This window comes from Chelonia mydas, chromosome 16 (assembly GCF_015237465.2).
Source record: "Chelonia mydas isolate rCheMyd1 chromosome 16, rCheMyd1.pri.v2, whole genome shotgun sequence".
Classification (NCBI taxonomy): domain Eukaryota; kingdom Metazoa; phylum Chordata; order Testudines; family Cheloniidae; genus Chelonia; species Chelonia mydas.
Window position 1 is genome coordinate 9,131,374 of NC_057857.1, and position 25,341 is coordinate 9,156,714.

General features: G+C 46.4%; 1 protein-coding gene across 1 annotated transcript in view; it reads left to right on the top strand.

The window, feature by feature from the left end:
* Positions 1 to 25,341, top strand: part of PAPPA (pappalysin 1) — a 228,261-nt gene that overhangs the window by 186,114 nt on the left and 16,806 nt on the right. Inside the window, exons 18-22 of the mRNA XM_007057273.4 lie at positions 863 to 1,034; positions 6,848 to 6,995; positions 11,438 to 11,544; positions 20,013 to 20,084; positions 24,360 to 24,458. Coding sequence (XP_007057335.1) covers positions 863 to 1,034; positions 6,848 to 6,995; positions 11,438 to 11,544; positions 20,013 to 20,084; positions 24,360 to 24,458 — 598 coding nt within the window. The remainder of the gene's footprint in view (positions 1 to 862; positions 1,035 to 6,847; positions 6,996 to 11,437; positions 11,545 to 20,012; positions 20,085 to 24,359; positions 24,459 to 25,341) is intronic.

Consider the following 25,341-nt stretch of genomic DNA (forward strand, 5'->3'; position numbering starts at 1 on the left):
CTAGTAACACACCACTAATAATGAATAATAAATCCTGAGTAGTCCAAGAAAATAATTAACTCACAATCCACATGCTGAAATTAATTCACATAAACCATTTGTCAAACAGTTAAAGTAGTGGCTAAATCAGTAAATATCAAAGTGTGTTTACCAACAGAAAAGACAGTTAACTTCAGTGGGTAATTTATCTGCAATGAATAATTGGACCAGCTGTACCACTAGAGATCCTATGAGTACAGAATGAGGATAGGGTAGGACGCAGATGAGATCCCAAAGGCATGAGAAAGAAGATCTTTTCTTGACACAGACTCATGGGAGTTCTCCCTATTAGTGATCTTCCAAGGACAGGGGATAGCACACCTGGTATTTTCAAAGGAACCAAAGGGAAGTAGGCACCCAACTGTCAATGGGAGTTGGGCGCTTAACTCAATCACTATCCTTTGACAATTCCAGCCTGTGTTCCCCAAGAGTTTACATTAAGGACCTACTTTACAAATATATCTTTGATATTCAACCTGGGGAGCCCCCTTTGAAACTCTGTGGGGAAGGCTTACTACTGTCATATTTCTGACCCTGTTCAACCCATTTCATACTACCCGCAGCCCACAAACTGGAGAAGCAGTGTTTTGGGAAATGTGTCAAAGGCAGAAGAGAGGATTAGATGAGCAGACTGAATGTTGGTTTTGCATCTCATCATTATTTTCGCTTTAAGACCACACGATGCAAATTCACAACTTGGTCCCTAGCGTGAAAGGCGCAAACACAGCCCTTTCCTGCAGCTTGCTAAACAGAGCTCGTGTTCTTCAGAGCTGTAGCTGACACAGCCACTCACTAAATATTCTGGTTTGTTTCCACATGGAAGGAGGGCCTTTAAGATCCAGTGCATGCAAGATGGCACCTGGCTAGCTGGAGCGTGCATGCCCGTCACCTGCGACCCGCCACCCTCAAAGTTCCATGGACTGTACCAGTGCACCAACGGCTTCCAGTTCAACAGCGAATGCAGGATCAAGTGTGAGGAAGATGACAATCAATCAGTGAGTTCCTTTTGTGTCCGAATAATTTAAGCCAACAGGAACTAGATTCTGGCAAGTCTTGTATGTGCCGCCCGGCTGCCTCAGGAACCAAATCTATGAGAGGCCGCACACCTCCTGGGAAGTGCTTAGCACCTGCAATTCCCATGGGCATCAGTGGGATTTGAGGATGCTTTGGGCCTTCTAGGATGTGGCCGTATAAACCCATCTTCATTGGATCAGACCAGTCCCTTCAGCTTTGCAGAGAATGGCCACTGTGTTTCTGGTATGAGGTCTCAGTGATTGCTTGCATTGAGCTTCCCTAAGATAGGTGAGAAGGTTGCTGCAGCATGGGCGTATGGTAGTGGTCGTGCTGTGTGGTCACGTGAGCAGTCACCGTCCCAGGTTCAGGAGCAGTCTTCCATGGATGTTAGAGAATGCACCGGGCTGCATAGTGTGCTATGCTGTTACCTGTAATGCACTGTCTCAATCACTACCTCCGGGTTCTGACAGGTGATCCGTGCAGTGTCTTTAGTAACATCATGCTCATTAAAAGCTTCTCGCGGTCACAATGGAAAAAACCGAGTATGCTTCTGTAAAGTGTCTTTGTGAATGGAGAGCAAGTGCCCAAGAAGGAGAAAATGTGGGAGTAGGGGTGAAGGAGAAACAGTAGTGTTATTAGTTGGGAAATATTTTATTAGGATGATAATTGTATTCATCATTTATGTGTGGAGGGCTAATGGTGTGTGCTGGTGGCCTTGCAGACAGGTAAGAGGGCAGGGTCTACGCCTCAAAGGTTTTGTAATCTAGGGAGACATTTTCTAATAGCATACTAATACAGGAGAGAGATGGGACACAGTAAAAGAAACTGACCGAGCACTGAAGTTTAGCCCTTGTCTTGGTTTTTACGTGGCTTTTGTTTGGGTGACTTTGTCTGTTTTTAAAGACATAAGTTTGGTTCTTGGGTTTTCTTTCCCTTGTGCAGTCCAGGCATTTATATCATATAGTAGTTTACTTTTATATGGATCTCGACACTTTAAGCAATACTTCAGCTTCACTGAGCTATAGTGTTTCTCTGGCTATAAGATGTCATTAAACAGTTAGGGTCAGATCCTCAGCTGATGTAGATCAGTGTAGCTCCATTGGCTTCATTGGAACTAAGCTGGTTTACAGCAGAGGAGGCTCTAGTCTTTATAAAATTCAACAGCTAGGTTGAACTGTTTGGTTTCCTGAACCAGAGCGTAATTTCAGTTTGTGAGATGACTAAATTATCCTCAAAGTGCTACTGCTTGATAAATTTGGTAAGAGAAGGTGGAGGCCCTGGAAGTTACTGTGAGTGCACGTAGTTCGGAGAACAGAGAATACCCTGCCAAAATACTTTTTATTATGATTGAAATGTCTGAGAGTCTATTGAACATGGACTGCATCTGCCATCAGGCAAGTAGCCTGAAGGACACTGCTGATGTTTGCTCCAAATAATAAAAACACATAGCCTTGGAAGAGGGCCCAGTCAGGTTTTCTGTACTTAAAACTGTGACAGTTCTGCAAGAAAGTAAGAATGTGTTTCTTGTCATCCCCAACTCTCTCAGAGTTGACTTGCTCTCGTGGCGAGGAGTAGAGAAGGACTGAATCCTGTGCTTTGATGTGAGATTAACCAGAATGGTGCAGAGGCCTGGCTGGCATGACAAGGCTTGTGTGGCACTCTGAGGTCTGTGCTATGAAAGGAGGGTTGGGTAGTGTGTTACAAATGTGCAATGTAATGAAGGATGCGGGAGGTTACAAGGTCTGTGTGGTGTTATGAGACCTGTGGGGCGGAACGGGGGAAAGGTGGTGATGCCACCGGGGAAGTATGGCCTTATGAGGCCTATGCAGTATAACAACGGCTGTGCATAATATTGAAGACTAAATGGTGCTCCAAGGTTTGTGCATTTTTACAAGGCCAGTGAGGTGTAATGGGCAATGGAGTAAGAGTTAGCTGAGTTAATGAGGCTGCGATGGTGACACCAGAGACTCTTTGCAACACATTAGGGATGTGCTTATGCACTTCAAAATAAGATTCTGGTGGTCAGTTCAGAAAACATCTCAAACAAATGTGCAAGAAGCAGCTTGGAAAAGGACCTCCAGGGAAAGATATTTCCAGATATAATGGAAAACAGATTACAAAAAAAAAAAAGAGAGAGAGAGAGAAAGAGACAGGACCCCTGACCTCATCTGACCTGCCCGAGAGGTGTTAATTATCTAAGGAATAAAACCCACTAAGATTTTCTCAGATATACAAGGTGATAATGCATGCTTCATCCAAGCAAGAAAAACAGCAGGGATTTTCACAAGAGATTATACAGGGTAGGGAATGATGGACAGGATATTACTATAGCAGCAGATGTCCTGGGAACTTGGCATCATCTTCTTTGATTCCCATCAGCCAGCTCTGCAAGCGACCATGGGGCTGAATGACGTCTGCCCACACTTTCTGTCTTGCACCAGCTTTACGGCTTTCTTCATCTTGAAACCTTTTTTTGTTCTATGTCATTCTTCACTGTGTCTATCCAATGCATCCTCAATCTTTCTGTTTCTAGTTACTAGCACTCTGGTATGTATCACCATGTATGGTATCCTTTCTGGGTCCATTCCTGACTTGTTTTCAGACCATCACAATTGTCTTTATTGAATCTTCTGTAACAGAGTTATTTCAGCGCAAACTGTTTTTCTTATCACTTTATTTTTATTTTCTGTAGTCCTGAAACTCTCAGTATTCCGCTCAGGCAGTTAGTTTCTGCAGTCAAAATCTTTTGGTCATCGGCTTTCCTCCATATTCCAGCATTCCAGAGTACTGGAATCTTGGAGTACTTTAGAAATATAATACAACAGTAACCCAAGCACAGCCAGCTCTATGGGCATAAATCTGGGTCACCTTTAAAAGTCGCTGTTGAACACTGCTATCACATGTATTTTGAAAATTGCAACGGAAGTACAACCCACATGTTACAATAACAAACCATGCTCAGTTATCACTGATCAGTATGTGGTACCTGGATTTTTATCCTCTGCTCAAGAGGCAGTGAGGGTCCTGCCAAGTTGGCCAGATTTTCTCCTGCTCCACAGATCTGCTTTTTGCAGGAGTAGGGGGAGGCTGTCCGGGAGCTGGTGACGCCGTTCTGACACCCCCACCCTCGTGACACTTAGGGTATGTCTGAACAAGGATAAAAGACCCGCAGCATTGCTATGGCTGGCATGCTCGCAACTCAGCCTCACAGGGCTTGGGCTGCGGGACTAAATATCACTGTATAGACGTTCGGGACCGTTCACCCTCGCAGGGTCCGACCCGAGCCTGAATATCTATACAGCAATTTTTCAGTGCTGGAGCCTGAGTCCAGTGAGCCCGAGTCAGCTGACCCGAGCCAGTCGCAGGTGTTTTATCCCTGCGTAGATGTACCCTCAGAGCTGCTCTCGGTCAACACTAAGTTACACCACTGACGTAGGGTCCTTAATGGACCACACAGCATAGCTTTCCTGCCCTAACATGGCCCCTATGCCCGCTATGGGAGATGCAGAGGCCAAGTAACATTCATCAGAGTTCTACACCAGGGGAGTCCTCTGCTGGAATTTTCTACCCGAGTTGAGCACAGGGGTGTAACTCACTTGAGAATCTAGCCCAAACCTTCTATTCTCATGATATCTCAGTCTGTAATGGACTGACCACCAGGTGTGCGGTGACTGTTTAAGCAGGTACACACAAATACTCACACAAAGACAACAAATCTCTTCCTTCTCTAGCTACCGTGCATGCCCCAAATGAAAATCAGATCTAAGCTGTCTCTGCAAACCTGAGAAAAGTTACCACCACAAACATGAGGTAGGAGTTGCCGTACTAGATTGAACCTAGTACCCTGTCTTTGGTCAGTGGTCAGTACCAGATGCTTCTCTTGCTATCTCTGACAATACCTTAATGCCCAGAGAAGGCAAACAGAACCTTGTAGCCTGAATGAAATATTTAGTTCACTGTCACAGCATCAGATTCAGACCCTTTATAGCTTGCAGGTGCAATGTCACAGGAAAGAAAGAAGCAAGGCTTTTTATGAAAATTTCTTATAGTGTTTAGAGGCTGGGCTGCCATAATGCCATAAAGCCACAGGAAATGCCATAATGTGCTATAGGTACAAATCTTAGGGGGGATGGACAACATGGCCCAGTAGGTCATCTCCATGTCTAATTTGGATTACTCATTCACAAAGAAATCTGGGGAAATAAAGTTTCTTCCACTCAAATCCCTTCTCTTCCCACCATACCACAAGAACTTCTTGCTGCAGGGGAAAATGTTCCCTGCATGTAGGTGCTCTGGGCTGTCTGACACCCAGAGTCCAGTGAGCAGCAAAACAAAGCAGGGAGTTGAGGTTTTGATCCCTCACCTAACATTCTTCAGCTAGTCTGGACTTTTATGCTGTTTGCATGGTTACCCTTGGGCCACTGAGAGTCACAGGTACTGGTCTCTGCCAGACTGTAAAATTCAAATGATATCATCATCATTCATCACACAAACAAGTGGGCTGAAAATTCAACCCAGTAGCCTGCAGAGAAGACCAGTTGCATCACCCCGAACATCGTGTTCGTCAACAAGCTCAGCAGGGAAGGATAAGAATGTCAAAGAGAAAAACAAATTTCCTCCTGGAACCAAGAGCAAAACAAAGGTGACGAGCAGCACAAGCAAAACACCGAGGGATGTGCTGGGGACATAGTGTGCAGATCCTGTTATGCAACCTGCACAAGACGCCTCAGGCACCTGCAGAGTGAGGCATGCGGGTCCCAGAGAATATCCCCCTTGCCTGCTGACGGCTCTGTCTGAAAATACTTCCTATCAGGCACATAGACCCCCCAAGATAGCTCACAGAGAATGCCCAGTACACTCCGCTGAGTGACAAGTACAGGGATTACATTAAACCCCCCTTGCATGGCAGGGATTGGGAGTGAGATGGCCAGATCCCATAACATATCCAATGTAGAACACCGCTGGGAGCTAGACACCCAGCCCCACAAAATATCCTGGTGCAGAATATCCCGTGTCTACCCAGTAACAACTAGGCTTGTGGATCCTGCAGAGCAGCTCATGCAGAACTCCCTGGGTGCTGCGTGCATAGATCTGATGAAAGAAGCCTTGTGCACTTCTTTGTTGTTTTAAAAGGGCATGATATTTCCCCGTGGACTTTCATTCATTCTCCAGTATTCCACAGGGTCTCTTTTTGTAAGACAAATATGATATCCCGCACCCTCCCCCAATCTCACACGCATCCACACACACAAGATGATTTCTTTCTCTACCTCTGTCTCTGTGCTTCTCTATCGCAGTTTCTTTCTTTGCTGTCAGTCACAGCAGGCAAGCTATAAAGATTACCCCAGCTAAACCTCACAGAGAAGTGTCCTGCCTTTGTTTCTGCTTCACATGGGCATAGGGAACTCTTTGTTCTCTTCCATACAAGGATGATGTAACTAGTTAGAAAAGGGAAAGAAGAGAAAGGTTGGCTGTCCTCCGCACAAACACCTTAAAATCAAGAAAGAGGGAACATTGGGTGAATGTTCCCTTATTCTAGTTAGCTTGGGTCCATTTTGAGAGCATCCTTTACAGGCCATAATATTACATAGAAAACGGTAGTGTGCATCTGTCTCTCTGGGCAGGATACAGTCTGTCTTTTCTTTGTCCTTTTGAAGAAGTCTGATTCTGTTTCTCGCTAAGCTAAAAGCCCAACCCCTAGACCTTCGCAGCTCCCAGAGAACATCAGCCCTTGATTCAATTCTGATTCTTTTTCTGTCACTTTTCTGACTGTATTTTGCTTTCCCATTCTCAGGGACGTGGTAACAACGTGATTCACTGCCGGAAGGATGGCACCTGGAGCGGCTCCTTTCACCTCTGCAGAGAGATGCAGGGCCAGTGCTCTCTTCCCACTCAGCTCAACAGCAACCTTAAGCTGCATTGTGCGCACGGCTATGGAATAGGTATATGAGCTAAAGCCAGGGCCGCAGCTGGTCTGCCTGCCAGTGGGGAGGAGGGAAAGGAAGGAGACAGGAGTCCTTGGGTCATCGTGTCTTTGGGGCCAGTTTGCCCTAGTGGGAAGCAGCTAATTAGAGGATTTGCAGAGAACATCAAGCTTTCAGTTGCCACACACCAGGTAACATATGCTGCCTTCCTACTCCCTCACAGCATTTCCACTTCCACCACGTCCCTTGTCCTGCTGAGTTTAATGAGCAGTTCCCGGGATCAAACTACAAGAGCGACAAATCCAATACGATCTTTTTTAAAATAAACGAAGAAATACACACACATTTCCTCTCCGCCTTAGGTGAATGGTCACACACACACACACACACACAAACAGGCAAATATTCCCACTCAGCTACACATGTTCACGCACACATACAAAACTCACATACTCTCAGATATTCTCACCCCTATAGTCTCACCCACACCAACACAGAAATACGCACACGCGTATGTATGCACACACACAAACATGCTCTCCCACCCATGCATATTCACAAAGACACAAGTGCACTCCCCCTTGCGTAAATACTCCCCTTCAAATATAAATTCACCCATCCAACCGCATTCTTTGTCATACACACAAAGCCACATCCTCATACATCGGAAGGCACACAAAAACACTTACCAGCATGCACTCTCTCATATTATCAGTTATTATGACTCATAGAAACCTATATCACTTTACAGATATGGAGGAAGACAAGATCCCTACCCTGGGGAGTTTATCATCTGCCTTAGACAGAACATAGTCATGTTGTGAGCCCTGACAACAGACAATGGCAGGGAGTGGGGAGGGATGGAAAAGGTGGAGGGTTTCACCAACAAAAATCATATGATTGCTGTGTTTGTGCACATGTGTGTGTGTGATTCCAACCTACCATGTTAGCGCCAAGCTTTTTTATTTATTTATACTCTTCCACATATTTTATTTAAAGAATTTATCAGAAGGTATAGAGGCAAAAGGTCGGGAGTGTGGGTAATGGTGACAGGTTAACCAAAATAAGTGAAGAATAATTTGTGCACTTGGCTGGAAGATGTCTAGTGCATAGGTTACTGGATTGGGACTCGGGAGAGCTAGGTTCCATCCCCAGCTCTGCCACTGACTTGCTGTGTGACCTTGGGCAAGTCACTTCCCCTTGCTGCGCCTCTGTTTCCCCACCCACCCTCTGTCTGCCTTGTCTGTTTAGAAGAGAACCTCTTCAGGGCTGGGTCTATTTCTTATTATGGTCCGTGCCTCACACAACGGGGCTTTGATCTCAGGTGGGGTTCCTCGTTGCTACTAGAATACAAATAATAATAACAATAATAATAATAAAGGAGACTGCCTCAGTCCCAGGGGCCGTGTGAAAACAGCACAAAGTCAAGAGTGGGAGAAGGAGACAAAGGCTGTGTCTTCTCTAGCGCTTTGGGGCCATCTCCCACCATTGCAGTAGCACTGATGCAGCTCTGCCCGCAGCGACACGGCTACCACAGACTGGCGGTGTCACTGAACCTTGCTCAGAGCCGGTCTACATTACCCGCTGGCAAAGCCATTCGTTCTCTGTTTACACTGGTGCCCCACCTCCTGCCCCCATTTCTACCACCCATGGGGCCGCACCAGTGATGTTGGAGATTTGAAGAAAATGGTTAGTGTAGACGGGGCCAAAGAGAGAGAGAGAATTGGGTGTAGCACACAAAAGAGGCGGAGGGGAATGAGGGACAGAGATGCAGGCCTGGGCAGAGCAGAGCATTGATGCAGAAGGAGAAGCCAGCGGGGGGTGGGAGGAGGCATTCTGGTAGTGGGCCAGTTCAGTGAGAAATACAGCCCTCCTCTCGTGACAACTATAACCCCCGGCTAAGCATCCGGTAAGAGTGACAAACCCGCATACCAATAAGTTCTTTGGGCACCCTCATAAAGGCCTGTCTTACTTCTGCCTTCCGTGGCCCCTAAGTACTCAGCGTGGGCTGCTATGCTTTGTACTGTAGGCCAGGTTCAGATTGCTGGAGGACGGGCTGTATTTACCATTCCGCACACCGGGTTGCACCTCCCTTCCCCAAGGTCACCGCCCGAGCTCCATTCTGGAGCATTCGAATGCGAGCTGTATTAGATGCAGCTTGGAGAGAAACCCTGGGCCCCTTCCTCCCCCTCCAGGCCCCTTTCCCTAAACCTCCTCCCCCCACTGCTGTCCCTTTGAACTTGGAGAAAGTGTTCCCTGTTGTGCAGATCTCTCATTATATTGTAACCATTGTAAGGTACCAGGAGCCTGCTTCAGTCCTGTCTCAGGGGAGAGGAACACAACCTGGATGAGATCACTGCTCTTTAATGGTGCCAATTACGGATCATATATCAAAACAATGGAGACCTGCTCCTTTCCTTGAGTGTAAATAGCACCGTGGAGTGGCCTGTGAGCAGGCAGCAGCGACTCTTAATTTGACAATGCATTTTACCCTTGAGATGAGGCGACCTTTGCTTACCTACCAGGGGTTGCCACTTTTTCAGAGAAGAAATATTGATTCCCTGTTCCCAGGGAACATCTCTCTGTGCTGGAGGCAAGGAGGCTTTTCAGCCCTTCTTTGTGCACTCCTGGCCCTTTTCACCTCCGTTCCAATGGATGCTTGTTAGTTTAGCTTACATTAGCCTTGTCCAGAAGACAGATCCCTGGGGCCCAATCCTGAGTGGCCCCCACACCCTCAGAAAAGATTCAGTAGGAATCAAGGGAGCTCAGTGCACTGGCCCACAGCATAGATTGAACCTGGGACCTTGACCTCGTCAGCTAAAGGGGTAACTCTCTTAGGGTAGCATCTGAAGGCTGTTATCCTCCAGTGCAGTGGTTCTCAACCCGGGGTCCTAGGCCCCCTGTGGGGCCGTGAACAGGTTTCAGGGGGTCCGCCAAGCATGGCCAGTGTTAGACTCGCTAAGGCCCAGGGCACAAAGCCAAAGTCCTGCCCCAGCAGACTGCAGCCCGGGGCCCTGAGCCCCATCACCCGGGACTGAAGCCAAAGCCTGAGAAACTTCGCTTCACGGTGCCCCTTGTGGTGTGGGGCCCTGGACAATGGCCCTGCTTGCTACCCCCTAACACCAGCCCTGGCTTTTTTATGCAGAAAAGCAATCGTTGTGGCACAGCTGGGGGGGGGGGGGGGGCTCAGAAAGAAAAAGGTTCCTGGTCTAGAGGACCAGCCACTAGCTGGAGAAATTAACACACACTTTGTGAGTGTCTCACATCAGCACTTTTCAGGATCAGGTCACGTATTTTGGAAGTCATCTGGATGTCCCTCAAAAGAGGATCTTTTCCTTCCACTCATGGCCGAGCCAAACCTGGCAGATATCCAGTACAATCAATGGAGTCACTACTGCTCAAACTAGAGGAGAAAAACAGAAACAAACCCTTCCTAATTAAACTAACTGGCTCCTGCTTTGTTCCAATTGGCTCCGCCACGTGAGAAAAAGAAAAAAGACAGAGGCTGGGGGGAAAAAGTACCCAGCCAGGGTCAGTGTGACCCTAACACCTTTCCTTTTCTCCACAGACACCTAATCTGCTCCTCCAGGCTGAAGTGACTTTTGAGCCAAAGGCACAGCCATCCAAACCACTCCACAGATTAACTCCCCCTCACGCTGATTGGAGTGCAGGATTCCTAATGATAGGGTTTACAGCAGCTGCCCCTTTCAGCAGTGATTTGCTAGGGGGGAAATGGTAATAGTCCAACACGCTAAGGCTTATGGTTGTGTCACCACATTACTGCAGAGCACCGCAGTGTGTTTTAACAAGGAAAGGATAGGATTCCCACAGGGCATGGCAGTTAATCAGAGAAAATAACGGTTTACACGTGAACAAATTGATCATTACCTCTCCTCTTACTTCTTGTTTAGCATGGGGCTTAGGTGATAACCAGCCTGCAACATCATTAGACTTGCTCACCATTATTTCAGGGTCTTCTAATTTTGGAAAATCAGGCCATTGGCTCGTTGTCCATGTCAGAAGTGAGAGGAATTTGGTGGCATCTGCTCAGTTGCTTCACGGCTACAGAAAGAGCTCTTGAAATGGAACTGCCTTCAATGCCTCTGCCTCTCCATGATTGCTTCAGGAAATGAATAAATCCCCCATTCGATCCATGGATTAGTAGCCACAGTGATATTTCGATACTGTAATCTATTGGTCACGTTAAGAAGCAAGCCCTTATGTATATCCCCACTCTGGTCCTAGGGTCACAAGCTGTGGGGTGTGATCAGAATCCTATCACAGTGTAAATCCCAGGAAGTTGTGAGGCGCGTGGTGGTGAAGAGCTCCATTGTGGGTTGGCTGTAATAATCGTTCTGCAGAGTAGGAAGATGGAGGCTATTCAGACAACTGAAATGATGGTAGGAGAGTGACATGGTGTTTGCTTTCTTCCTTCATTCCCCTCTGCATGTGCCGTGAAGGAGCCGAATGCACCACCTCGTGTACGGACCACAACGAGCCCATCCTGCTGCGTGTGAATGAGACCTTACAAGACATCCAGCACTGGATGAACCCTCAACGAGTGAAGGTCAGTGGTGGGGCATGTTACTAAGTACCCCTCCCCAGACCCACAGACTTTCATGTTCCTCCAGAATAGGAGAACATGCAGCTTGACCCACAAAGCAGAGATTAGGGATGCAGAGGATAGCGAGGACCGGCAATATTTCATATCTGTCTGTGTAGCGAGACATCTTCCCTCCTTGGACAAGGTTGTCATCAATGGGGACTCCAAACCTGATTCTTGCTTACCCCACGGCCCTTTTCCTTTGCTCTAGCAGTGCCCATTTAACCCTGCCGTTTCCCAGTGCAACAACCTCTGGGCATTTCCACCTTGAGTTAAAGGGACCACGTCCTTGCCCTCTGATCCACACAGCTCCTAACAGTTCTGATCTGGTGGGACTTTCACCCCTTGCACCAGCACCATGGGGAGTGCAGACAATGCACTTACATACTTACTGTAGGAGAAAACAAAGGGGGACAAGAAAAACTGCACAGAACAAGTTTTAAATTCTTACTACTCTTCAGTTTTCTGTGCACATTGCATGGTAGGGAACTGTCTGTGTTCAGGCAGCAGAAGAACCTGATATGATGAGTATATAATTTCCCAAATTGGCTGAGGCAACTGATTCTCCTACATCCCCATGTGACAGACGTCTGTCTGCTCAGCACAGCATCCTTTTCAGAGGTCACTGCTCTCTCCTTCTGCACTCTGCAAACACACACTCTCTAATACACACACAGGCCAAACACTCCGATCATGCACATGCACTTATATGTACCCATGAAAACACACACAGGTGGACATTGGTTGGCACACTTACCTGCAGATGCACACACACAAGTAAACACTCACAGATGTACACAAATGCATATTTACCGTCACCCATAAACACACCTACACAAAGAGTGCACATTTACACACACACATTCAACCACTATTGGAAACGCACACACATATGCACGTGTGTAGATTAGACAAGCAAGCACACACATTCATCCAAAACCACACTCATGCTACACATACATACCTAAATATAAGCTCCTGCATAGAAACCCACATAAATAGGCACTTACATACACACACTCACTAATACAGGTTAGTGCAGGCATATAAACACAGAAATGCACCCTGTGTGCCAGATTTTCAACAGCACTGTGCACCTGGGGTGCAGGGTGGGTGCAGAGCATTTCTGAAAATCAGGTCCCTTTTTCATGCCTAAATTGGAAACCATTTTTTTTAAATGTCTCCCCAGTAGTGGGTGCTGAGTACTTGAAAGTCTGGCCCTGAGCTCTGTGGGAAATCTGGCCCTGCATTTTACATATCCAGGGCAAGGTTTTCATAAGGGCTAAGCACCCACCAGACAACCAGCATGCTGAGCATATTTAACAATCCGTCTTTTTAGGTGTCTACATGTAGCATCTTTGAAAATTTGGCCCTGAGTGTGGGTACTGAGCCCTTCTGAAGACCCTGGCTGTGCCGTGCTTGTGTGCTGCACACCAACAAGCAGGCAGAGCGATAGAAACACTCCTGGAAGGTGACTGGAGGATATCACAATCACAGGCTGTCCCTCTGATCTCCTCATTCACTCCATACTCTCTGATTACATTACGGCCCTGGCCAAAGCTTTGCCAAGCTGCTGGTGTGAAATACATATCTGTAGAAACCTTATCTCTGTATGAGAGGCTATTTCTCACTGGCTCTGTCCTGAGTTCTGGAGTTCAAAGAGGTTTTGTAATTCATGGTGAAATAAAACCACAGCTTCCCTCCCAATCTCTGCTGTGCTGCCCTCATTTATTGATGCCAGGACTTGGAGGGAGCTGTAACGGGCAATTGTAAGCCCAGGTTTACAATGCAGCGTGGATGCTTGAGGGTCTCTGGAGGGCTCATTAGGCAGCAGGGGGAAAAATGGTAGTAAAGGGGGAGAACAGGGGAGTGAGGTGTAAGGGGCGGGGAGGGGGGGGTTGATGGTTTCCAGGAGCACAGTGGAAAAATCTGGGTCCATTTTGCCCCTACAGCAGTGATCTTACAAGATCTTTAGATTGTGACTGGTTAGGAGTTTGACCCCCTCACAAACACCAAAAAGGATTGGTTTGTAAATAGCAGGTTAAAGGGTTGAGTTTCTAAAATTATGTTAAAAGGTGGGTAGGACATTGAGTACCAAGTGAAAATTAATCCACTCTGAAGCCTCAATAAACAGACCTCTTTGGAAATGGAGAGGATGGAGCATCTCCCTAGAGCAGGTTCTGGTTGGATCAACTAGGGGATTGTTCTTAGAAAACATCTTACCGTCTCGTCACTTGGTATCAGTCTCTGCATAATTCTGGAAGGCCTGCAGCTAAGAAAGCAGTAACTTTTGCAAGTGAGCAGTGTTAGTGTTTGGCCGTGGGGCCAGTCTGTAATCAGAGTTTGATCATTTCTGATCAGTTCCAAAAATTGAAGAGAAAAAAAAAGGAAAGAAAATGACACATTCACTTCCCTCTCCAAACCCCACCTGCTGTGAAACACTGGAATGGTTTACATAGGGAGGTCATGGCCAGACCATCCTTTGGAGTCTTTGCAGTGCAGAAAGATCATAAAATCTCAGGAGGGACCTCAGGAGGTCATCTAGTCCAACCCCCGGCTCAAAGCAGGACCAAGCCCCAACTAAATCATCCCAGCCAGGACTTTGTCAAGCCTGACCTTGAAAACCTCTAAGGAAGGAGATTCCACCACCTCCCTAAGTAACCCATTCCAGTGCTTCACCACCCTCCTAGTGAAAAGTTTTTCCTAACATCCAACCTAAACCTCCCCCACTGCAACTTAAGACCATTACTCCTTTTTCTGTCATCTGCCACCACTGAGAACAGTCTAGATCCATCCTTTTTGGAACCCCCCTTCAGGTAATTGAAATCAGCTATCAAATCCCCCCTCATTCTTCTCTTCTGCAGACTAAACAATCCCAGTTCCCTCAGCTTCTCCTCATAAGTCATGTGCCCCAGCCCCCTAATCATTTTTGTTGCCCTCCGCTGGACGCTTTCCAATTTTTCCACATCCTTCTTGTAGTGTGGGGCCCAAAACTGGACACAGTACTCCAGATGAGGCCTCACCAGTGTCGAATAGAGGGGAATGATCACATCCCTTGATCTGCTGGCAATGCCCCTACTTATACAGCCCAAAATGCCGTTAGCCTTCTTTGCAACAAGGGCACACTGTTGTAAGCCAAGGTTTGGGCTCAAGCATGGGCTTGGAAACCCCAAGTCCACAAGCCCAGATCCCAGAGAGCCAGCCTTTGTGTGCAGTATAGACATACCCTAAAACAAGATTTAATATTTTTCTGAAAGATATGCTTTACTCCAGCTTCTGGTAGAAGTTCTGTGGCTTGTGCATACAGAGGGTCAGGCTTGATGGTCATCGTGATCCATCTGGCCTTGGAATCTGAATCTATTAATCCCCTGGTACGTCCACTTCCTTCATGGGCCATGGGAAGAATGGAATTGCCCAACACGCTCATAACATATGTACCTTTGTATTATGATAATGACTGTAACCTAAGCTCATTCCCAGGCACTGACATGAGCCCCAAGCCATTCCAGAGACATATGCCTCCCTGATGACCCCCTATTTTATCTGCTTTTGCAGCACAGCAGCCCTCAGATTCATGCCTTACCAGGCAGCCTTGTATATTTGCCTTGGTCTTGTCCCCACCCCATAAATACCATTGGGTCACATCTGCAAGCCAGGCTCCAGGGGTGGATCTCTTAACAGTGGGGGCACCTCCCATTCCTCTTCTGCTCGGTATTTGCATTTATTTACTTCAGTCGGCCCATGCAGTGCTGCGAGTGCCCGTGTATTCATTAGAGCTACCGCTGTTAGGACCAAAGGCTGCAAATCAAAACCTCCCATATTTCCATACAGACAGAACTCTCCCATCAAGTCATTCCTCCTGCCCCTTCCTCACCCATGAGGAAAAGCCTTGAGGGAAACAAACTAGCCTTGCACTGGGAATTCAGGCTTTGTCAAACCAGCAAGAAAAGCCAAGTTCATAGCTGACGGCCTTTCTCTGAGAGGGTCCTGCTCCCAGCCTCCTGCATATTAGCAGTGTCAGGTGTTAGCGGGAGCAGCTGCAATGATCTCATCTGCCAAGGTATCACACGGGGCGAGAGCTGGTCTCTGAAGTCACCAGGACTGAGCCCATGTAAATCTCCCAGTTATTAAACCCACCACCTTAAATAGCATCTGGAAATGACCTGGAACCAGTGCAGATCACAGGTGGACTGCACTTTGTACAAGTAGCAACTTTGTATGTTCTACTGCACCAGCTGATTTCTGGGTGTGTTTGGACTGTGCATGTCTGAGGAGGATTGTGGGAGGTGAAAACGGCCTTCACACACGCACACACCCACAACACCCCTTGTTTAATCTGGGTGCAGTCCCCTGCTTGCCTTGCCCCAGACCCTGCTCTCTTGGGCATTCCATCACTAACATGGAGCAGGGAAAAGTGTGGTGTGGGTGGGTTTAGGGTCCCGCCTCCCCAGACTGGCCAGCAGAAAGGTTGGCAGAGCAGCTGCTGCAACATGAACCCCACCCACTCCCCCAAGCCGCTCACTGTAATATGGACCCCCCATGTCCCTCTCTAGTCACAGCTCAAAAGCCCCTGGTCAGGTCCTAATTAATTCAATACAGGGCTAATCAGCCAAAGGCATCCTACAGGGCCCTACAATATGGCAAAGCGGCCAGTGGCTGCATTCCCTCCCTCTGGGTGAAATTGCCCCGTAGGCTAAGGGCCAGCACAAAACCTATCCACCATTTAACATTTGGGACTTACGTGGGGCATAGGCATTTTGTTAGCCCTTTGACTGGGGTGGGGGGTATATAGCTACAGGGAGAAGACAAAGCCGAACAGTTGATGTGGTTTAATGCAGGTAAGTAGAGCTGGGAGACATTTTTCACACTAATTTTTTGGGGGGTGAAAAGTGCAGATTCAGAGGCACATACACGTTTCACAAATTCATGTCGTTTTCACTGAATTGTTTTGGTCGAAAAACAATGGGGAAAAATATTCCCCCCAAATCAAAAGGTTTTGACTTTTCAGTTCAAAATTATTTTTTGTTCATAAATTTCCTTTAATCCTATTTTTTTTTAATTTTTAAAATGGTTTATAATGGTTGAAACATGTCAGTATGGTTGAATGAAAAGTTTTGTTCAATCTGAAATGATTTTTTTCCTGCTTGTCATTTCACCAAAAATTTCAAAAAAAAAAAAATAATAATAATTTTCAGATTGAACCAAAACGATTTTTTTAAAGTTTTTCAGAATGGCCAGTGAACTGACAAATCCATTTTTCTCCTGGCTCTACTGCTGAGCTCAGTGAAAATAACCAATAGATCCTCTACAGAGAACCAACTTTACTTGGCAACAGTCTTTCTGAAGAAGAGGCTTCTCCAAAGTTGCCTCCAAACTTACTGAGAACAAGTTTCCTCCCCGTTTATTTAAACACCACCTCCCTGAAGCACCCCGGTCTTGTCTGTCCACTTGAGTGGTGGCCTATGCTAGGTCTTTACTAGAGTTGTTCACCCACTAAAGCACAGTAAACAAATGTTATGGCAACGTGCATTGATTTGGGAATTTAAGTAGTATGTATGTTTTTATGCAATTAGATGCTCGTGGCAAATTCACAGAATCATAGAATATTAGGGTTGAATGAGACCTCAGGAAGTCATCTAGTCCAATCGCCTGCTCAAAGCAGGAGCAACACCAACTAAATCATCCCAGCCAGGATTGTTCATATGAACCTCAGTTTTGCAAAGTTTGAGCAACTGTAGACTGGACATCCACTTCAGCCCATGGATTTTCCCACAGAAACTATCCACTGTCCTATCACTTCCAGTGTTTTAATTCTTCCTTTCAGCTGACTTCTTGCTAGGACTGTTTGTAATGGGATATGGAGTCTATCATCTCTAAGCAGTTGGTGTGAATCCAGCCCAGATGGTTGGATCCGTTAGGTGACTGCTCAGTGCGGTCATGTGGGATAAGTTTGGTGCTGTTAGGGCAGTTCTCAGGCTGTAGCAATTGTCCATCTCAACAGAGAGACAGAGAACTGAAGGGGCCGTGGAGAGGAGTCTCCCGGTCAGGGCTGGTGCATATCAACAAGACATGGTGATTGGGTGCTTGCCCTGCTGCTGCGAGTGCTTGACCTCTTCTGTGGATAAACACAGTCCTTCCCTTTTCAGGACGGCCGGGCCAGTCCCTTTCTCCAGCTCCAAATCCACATATTCAGTCACGTATATTGGCAGCAAATGGTTTTTTGGTTTTAATGTTGGTGTCCCAGGGAGCAGAGGAAGTTCTTTGGAAATGCAGTTATTTTTCTCGTATTATTTGGATGGGTCTGGGTATGGAGAAGGGCAAGGTCTGTATTTTTCTTCAGTTCTCCTTCAGTTTAGCCCTGGGTTCAAAAGCTCCTGGAGGCAGTCCTTGCCTTTCCCCAATCCCCAGGCTTCTATGTTTTGAAACCTAAAAAGGTTTTCTCTTTTTTGCCCTGAAGCGCAGCAAATAAAAGGGGGAAAAAAAAGTCTTACCGTTTGTGGCGGCCTTGAAAGTTCCAGATGTCTGTCAAGAGCTCATTGGGAGCAAACTTGATGCTGTGGGGCCCCTGCGCCTTGCGGTCTCCCTCGCTGATGGGATAAACAACATTGGTTTCTCCCTCCTCCCCTGCCAGCTTCCCCGGCCTCTTCCCCTCTCACATAGACGGGCCCTGTTGTGAGACAGGTGGGGCAGGCCAGGCCTGACTAATAGTGGAAAATCCGAGGGTGTCGGAAAGATAAACAGCCCTGTGCTGATAGTATAAAAGTCCTTTTTCCTAGTGCACGTCAGGTAAGCCTCAAATGACAGAAACTGTACAAACATGCTGAGGTTCCCCTGCAGATGGCTTAAATTAGGCCTCAGATAAATAGGGAAAGGGATGGCTCATGCCACAGTCCCTTCCAAATGTTAATTCCTTTCTTTCCTAAGCCTCTAGCACAATCCTGACTGTTTGGCAAATGCCCCTTGGCACACCTCACAAAACCAGCGGTTGTGTCACCGTTGTTATCTTAATACGATTGTTCCCTCCTCTGTAATGGAAACCAACCTTGTGAAATGAGTGTTGTGACTGATGGACGTTCAGGGAGGGTGGGGATGAGAAGGCAGCATAGAGATAGTTGTCATGCAGTCCACACAGTACTCCTTACTAAGCTCGCTTCCGGTAGGGTCTTTCTTAAGTAGGGGAGAACTGGTTTAGATAAAATAATAATCCTCTTTGGTTCCTCTGGACTTTCCCTCCTCTTCTCTCTACCCAAAGACTATCCAAACCCTCAACCATTTCTTGATATTTGAAAGAGTTTGGCTTAATCTTCTTTTTCCTATAGTTTCCATGTTTGTGGGTACCATTACCATGCTGCGTGTGCCTCCACTAGGGAAAAAAAGTGTATTCTTAGCTTGTAGTAGCTGAGTCACGGTAACTAATGTGAGGTAAAACCCAAGTGAAGACAAGGCAGATTGTAGTTTTACACGAATTAGCAGGTCAAGGTAAAGACTGTGGGGAAGTCCTCATGATAAAACTACACACTGCCTTGTCTTCACTGGGATTGTACCCCATGTTAGTTACCATGTGTCAGTTAACATGAGGTAAGAATGTACCTTTTTTCCTAATGAAGACAATGCCTCTGTGACGACTGGGGACTCGAAGTGAGAGTGTCATCAGAAATATACCTGCTCTCATGAGTCTCCCAATCCCTTCTGCAGACCTGTCGGGTTTGAAGAACTTTTTGAAATATCTGTGTTTTGCCCATGACTAGTCCTTCCCAGCTTTGCCTTACGGAAAAGTCATGTAATATTTGATGAAGCTGAAATAAATAGGGTTCTATTGAAATGACTCTAAATGTAATAGCGGATATAGCCCTTTTTATGGGTTATTTTGAGTGGTCTTGTGGGGATACAGTGCTATTTAAAATCTATATGAGGGTGCAAAAGACTTATAGAAAGGTTTCCATTTTCTATTCAATTCTAAAAGACTTTTTTCCATAAGAGCTTTTTTCCACCCCCAGCACTCACCCCAGCAATCTCCTCATGCAGCATGGGAAGGATAGGCAGCCATAAAAAGTGGTACCTGGTGGCTCCAAAGAAGCCCCCTAAAGCCATTCCCCCAAAATGTCTCCCCCACACTTCCCAGAGCTAGAGCCTGGCTAGAACCTTTCCCTTTCCCTGCCACATCTCCCCGCCATGAGTGAAATATTTAACATGACTTTTCAGAAGAACCTTAAGTATTATTTTAATCCCAAACATTCTGTTATTGCAAGTGTCAAGTCCAACACATCTTGTAAATAGTTGGAGGACTGCCAGATCCTGAAAATTCAAGAGGTGTTAGGAATGGGACTACACTGGGAGAGTTTGATGGGGTGGGGGGCATGTATGCAAGCACATTCGCTTTGTGCACACTGATTTCTTTGTCTTAGCCCATTTCTTTCTCTCTCCTTCTCCAGAGCGTTGTCTGCACAGCAGGACTCAAGTGGTATCCGCACCCAGCGCTGATTCACTGCATCAAAGCCTGCGACGTGAGCATTAGAGTTAATTAACTAAGCCCATCCACTTTGGTTTTCTAGGGTGGGTGGTAACAATGGATGCAGATGAATCAGTTTTAAATCTCTGTTTCTAAGGAATGGCCAAATCCGGTTTGGTCTTGTCTTTACTTGCAGTTAAATGGTCTTCAGCTATACCAGTTCTGACACCTATTGGCAAGAAAAAGTCATTTTTCTAGTGCAGAGCTGTGCTCAATGACAGCTGATGATTGGACGAGCCTTAGAGTGTCTAACTAAGGTGGACAACTCTTTGCTACTAAACAGGGCTGATTCCCTTCACTCGGGCATTCTCAGGGTTCGGCAAGTCATCACTGGACAGTCGCAAAAGCCTCCAGTTGTTTGCCTTGATGTTGAAGGTGTTTAAGGGTGCTCTGTCTGACTAGAAATTGAACTCTCTGAAAGTCCAGGGCACCTCCTCTCCCCTGAACTTTGGAGAAGAGATCAATGTTAGGAAAGAGAAAGGGAGCAAGAACAACCCAGATGTGGAGCTAGGGCAGGAATGACTGGGAAATGGCTGGAGGAAGGAGGACTGGAGATGGGGACTTTTAAAATACTGAGATTGGGTTGTTTCAAAGGGGCTTAAGAGAGTTAGGCACCCAACTGTCATTGAAATACAATAGGAATTGGGGGCCTAACACCTTTGGACTTCATTGGAATTGCCAGCCTGAATTAGTTTCTGAGTTGTTCAAAAACCCGGACACACGTCACCCAATACAACAGGGAAAATGGCCACTGATAGTAAAAACCCACCAAGTGGCCCCTCCAAGCCAAAGTTTTGCCTCCTAAAGGAAACGGTGTTGATGAACCCTGCCAGACAGGTTTTCTGGGCACTGAACTCATCCTGCTTATGAAGGACTTATGCCTCAAGGCCCTTCCCCACCCAGCAAATGGTTCAAACCAAGGCATTCTTAGCATCTCGTACCCTTTCTATCTGAACAAGCATCCAGTCAGATCTAGAGCCATGGAAAGCATTTCCAATGAAACCTAAAAAAACATATTAAACTCTCCTGGTTTCATCAACACTCAGCCCTCTGCCCTGAGATACTGAAAGGTTAACAAACCTCCCCATTGAATCTCAGCCCATTTTTGAGCAAATTGAGGCAGTTTAAGGGTTGGTTCTGGCTTTTTAGTCTCATGTGCCATTAATAATTAATGATTTTCAGGAAGTATGAAATGTCTATTGGCTGCTTCCTTTAACAGTTGTAGAAGTCTTGACATATTTTGTGTAAAAGCCGCACTGGGCACCTCTCTGTGTGTCTTGGTGCTGACTTGCCCCCCACCGCTGTGTTGTCTGAACACTCCACAAACTTAACTTCACAGCCCCTTTGTGAGGCAGGGAAGTGTTATCCCCATTTACAGAGGGAGAAACTAAAACATAGAGGGATTAAGGTTCAGATCCTCAAAGGTCTTTAGGCCCCTAATTTCCAATGGAAGTTGGGGATATAAATACCATTGAGGATCTGGGCCTAAGTGACTCACCCAATGTTACACAGAGAGTCTATAGAAGAGCCAGGATTTGAACCCATGCCTCCTGAGTTCCATGCTGGTGCATTATCCTTAAGAATGTCTTTGCTCCTCTGAGCCTTCTGCTAGCACCTAACTGAGAATCCCAAGCACTGATAATACTCTCAGCACCCCCGTGCCATCGGTAGATATTACTCCAGTTTTACAGGTGGGTACGCTGAAGTGAAGTGACTTCCCCAAGGTAGCAGAGCTTGGAACGAAACCCAGGTCTCCTGACTTCCACACTAAATACTAGACCACTAAATACTAGACCATCCATCCTGTGTGGATGTTGTGCAGTACAACTTTCACATGGTAAAAGACAGGTTTTTCTTCGAGTAGACGTAGCCATGTATTCTGCGTGGGTGTGCGCACCCTGTGCACCAGAGCCAGAGAACTTTACCTATAGGGGCAGCGTTCACACCCTGCCCTGGCTATATAAGGGTGGCTAACCCCCTGAGGTCTTTCTCAAGGCCCATGGCCAAGAGTCGGAGATCTGTGTGGTGTCTTCACCTCACAATTTCATCTCATTTTCTGCGAACTGTTGCTTGTATATAATAGTAGGAGTACCTTAGGTTTAGTTAAGCGTTAGTTTAATTTTAGCTAGAGTACTTGGCTGACTTGTTTGATGCCCTCACCAGTTGCCCAGTGTGTAGGGAGGGCATCCCCAGCATCGACTCCCACTTTAACGAGGGACACGTTAAAGACAGTGGCTCCATCTGCAAGTCGTTCCCAAAGAGGACCCTGATGGCGTGAGATTTGCTGTTTAAGCAGTACCTCCTGGAGCAGGCCACAAGGCCCGCTTCAGCACTGAGGCCCTCCTCTGCTCAGCAACCGCCTTCGGACCTGGCAGGTGATGCCACTCCGCATTCAGGCTCTGGTGTTTGCCCCAAGAGGAAAAGGGTTGTCCATCCTCCTTTGGTCAGCGAGGAAAAGGTCCCATAAAACAAACCAGGACCATTCCAGGGCTCAGGGAGACTCCTCCTCCTTCTCTTCTAAGAGGAGTGCTGACCAGCACTGGCATGTGGGAGGGAGCAGGTCTGTCCAGCCGCTCCCTGGCCCAGCACTGAGGACAGCGAAGGCCAGTACTGTCAACTCTGGTTGTGGTCATGGGCATCCATTGAATCCAGTACTGACCCCATCGGCCCTACGCCAATAGCGTACCAGGCAGCATCAGACCTACTTTGTCTCTCAATCCCGGACGCTTCATGATTCAGGAGTTCTCCAGTGCTCTGGTGTCTACTGGCTCATCCTCTATTCTCTAGAGAGAGCTAAACAACATCCAGGGACCATTAAGAAATGCCAGTCATGTGCTGATGAATCATTGGGTACCAACTCCTCTGCTATTTAGGAAGCATTCTTACTCAGGCAGACTTTGAAATGATGTAATGATTTACCAGAAGCTATTATTACTGACGTGCCTTTTTTCTGCTTTTTCTTTCCCATCATTGCTAATTGCCAGGATCCCTCTGTGTCAATAGAAACCTTCTTCATCATCGTTCTTTCAGTAGTGTCACAGCCTCTCCATCGAAATCTTTACCATGCTATTGGTTGTGGGCTACTGCATAAAACATGTCATCTGTGCAGAGAATGATCCTTCCAATATGTAGGGGGTTAGCCAAGAATGGGCCAGGCCATGTTCTCCAGCATTAGGGCTATGGAGGAAACATTCAGTATGGAGTCCCCTCCTTCCTGCATGGAGGGGGTTGAGCAACCTTCCCCATTATCCCAGGCCATGGGGAGGCAGTGTACTAAGCCAGTAATAACATGATCCTGCATTGATAGCAATGGGAGCTTTACCTGTGTAAAGGCTCTAAGAAGATGATTTCCTTGACTTTGCTTTTCAAAATGTAACCCAGGCTAATGCAATGTGACTTTTTGTCCCCTTCTAGTGGCATGTATAGAGGTTTTATGAGTCTACTGCTGCAGCTGAACTAGTAGACATGGTCTTTTAGCTCAAGCAGCAAAGGCACATGGTTTTAAATACAGAGGTCTCGGTTCAGTCCCCCCAGATGATTCAACCGAGAATGTTCTTACCAAAGCAAAATATTTATTATCTTTCCCATTCTGTCCCTCCAGACAGGCCCCCTATTCTTGTGTATTACAATGGAGGTAAAAGGCATACTCCTCCAAAAGTCCCTATTGACAGCTTTCCAGGGTGGAAAGGTGTGTCAAATAAGTAAATGGATTGGCAGGTTTATTGGGAGATTGCCCAAATATTACATATTTTTAAAGTGACCTTATCAAAATAAAATCATATCTTTTTTTCCTTGCCTGTATAACTATTAGCACATTAAATAAATAAAACAGAAAAGCTTTTATGGACCAAAGCCAGTGCTAGTGTAAATCACGATAGCTCAATGAGAGTCAATGTGTTATGCCCATATACACCAAGTAGACATCTTGCCCAACAATTCTAATTTTCTTCCCACCAGTTATGTTTTTGTTTACTCTTTGCACATAGCTCATTTGGAAGGTGAAACTAGACTAGCCAATTTTACTTCCAGATTTTCTTACATGGGTACAGCGTTGTTATGTTTGGGTGTCCAACATTTCAAAAGAATATTTAAATTTGCAACAGTAATATAAGTCTGGGTATAAGCTGCTTTGTGGTGTCTTTTTAGAATACTTATGAACATGGCCATGGCTTTTAAAGAGGATGTGTCTGGCACTATCGACAGTAGTGCCAGATCGTTCACTGAGGACTGTATCCATATTCTCAGCCTCTTCATGCTGTTTATTTTTCAGCCTTTCATGGGGGACAACTACTGTGATGCCATCAATAACCGAGCCTTCTGCAACTATGATGGAGGGGACTGCTGCACCTCAACGGTCAAGACCAAAAAGGTAGGTCTGCCTTCCCCTCTCTTACCCAGAGCTCCCCAACAATGCAGGCTCAGGCTTGGACAGTAATTGGTGTCCAGCTGGAGATCCAGGATGTGGAGAGATCTTCAGCTGCACAAACATTTCAAGGGGCAATGAACATTGTCCTACCAAAGGCACTGAATTTCTGCTGGTTCATTTGAAAGTGCTCTCATTCTCCTTTGGCCTGCCTTTGTGTTTCCCATCATAGTCTGCCTTAGGCCCGTACAGCAGGTGCTGTTACACAGAGATATTGCTTTACCTCCTTCGTTCTTGTTCTAAACCAATGGTTCCCTGGCTGCTTTACAGACAACTGCTGGCGCCCCCTCGAGACTGGTTTGGCGTGTCATCAGTAAAGCGGTCCGACATCAGTTCTGACCCTGACTCTTGTGGGAATTACAGACAGGCACACTGAAAGGAGGATCTGTTGCATACGGTGTAGATTCCAAGGTCCCTCACTAAGGGACTGACAGAGAATTTAGCCACATGTGTTCATGCTTACGTACTGAATTTTGCACAGCTCTTTACCTCTTCTTTGGGATTTGTGGTTGAGACAGAAAGCCAAAAATCTTGATACTAACAAGGGAGGTAACTTAGATGGAAGTATGCTAGGCTTAGTGTGTTTCAAGAAGGCCAGTCATACCTGTCTAAGGAAAGGCAGTCTGTGTACCATACCTGGAGGACAAAGAGGATGTCTCTGCAGGGAAGACAATCTTTTCTAAGTTGGCCCTCAGCACCAGGGTCTTTTTTCATCTTTCCTTTGGTTCATTTGGCCATGTCTACCAATTCTGTGCTGTGGCATGTCTCTGGTATATCAGGGATCATTGGAAAGGGGCAGTGAGCAATGACTGGTGATAGGTTAATGTCA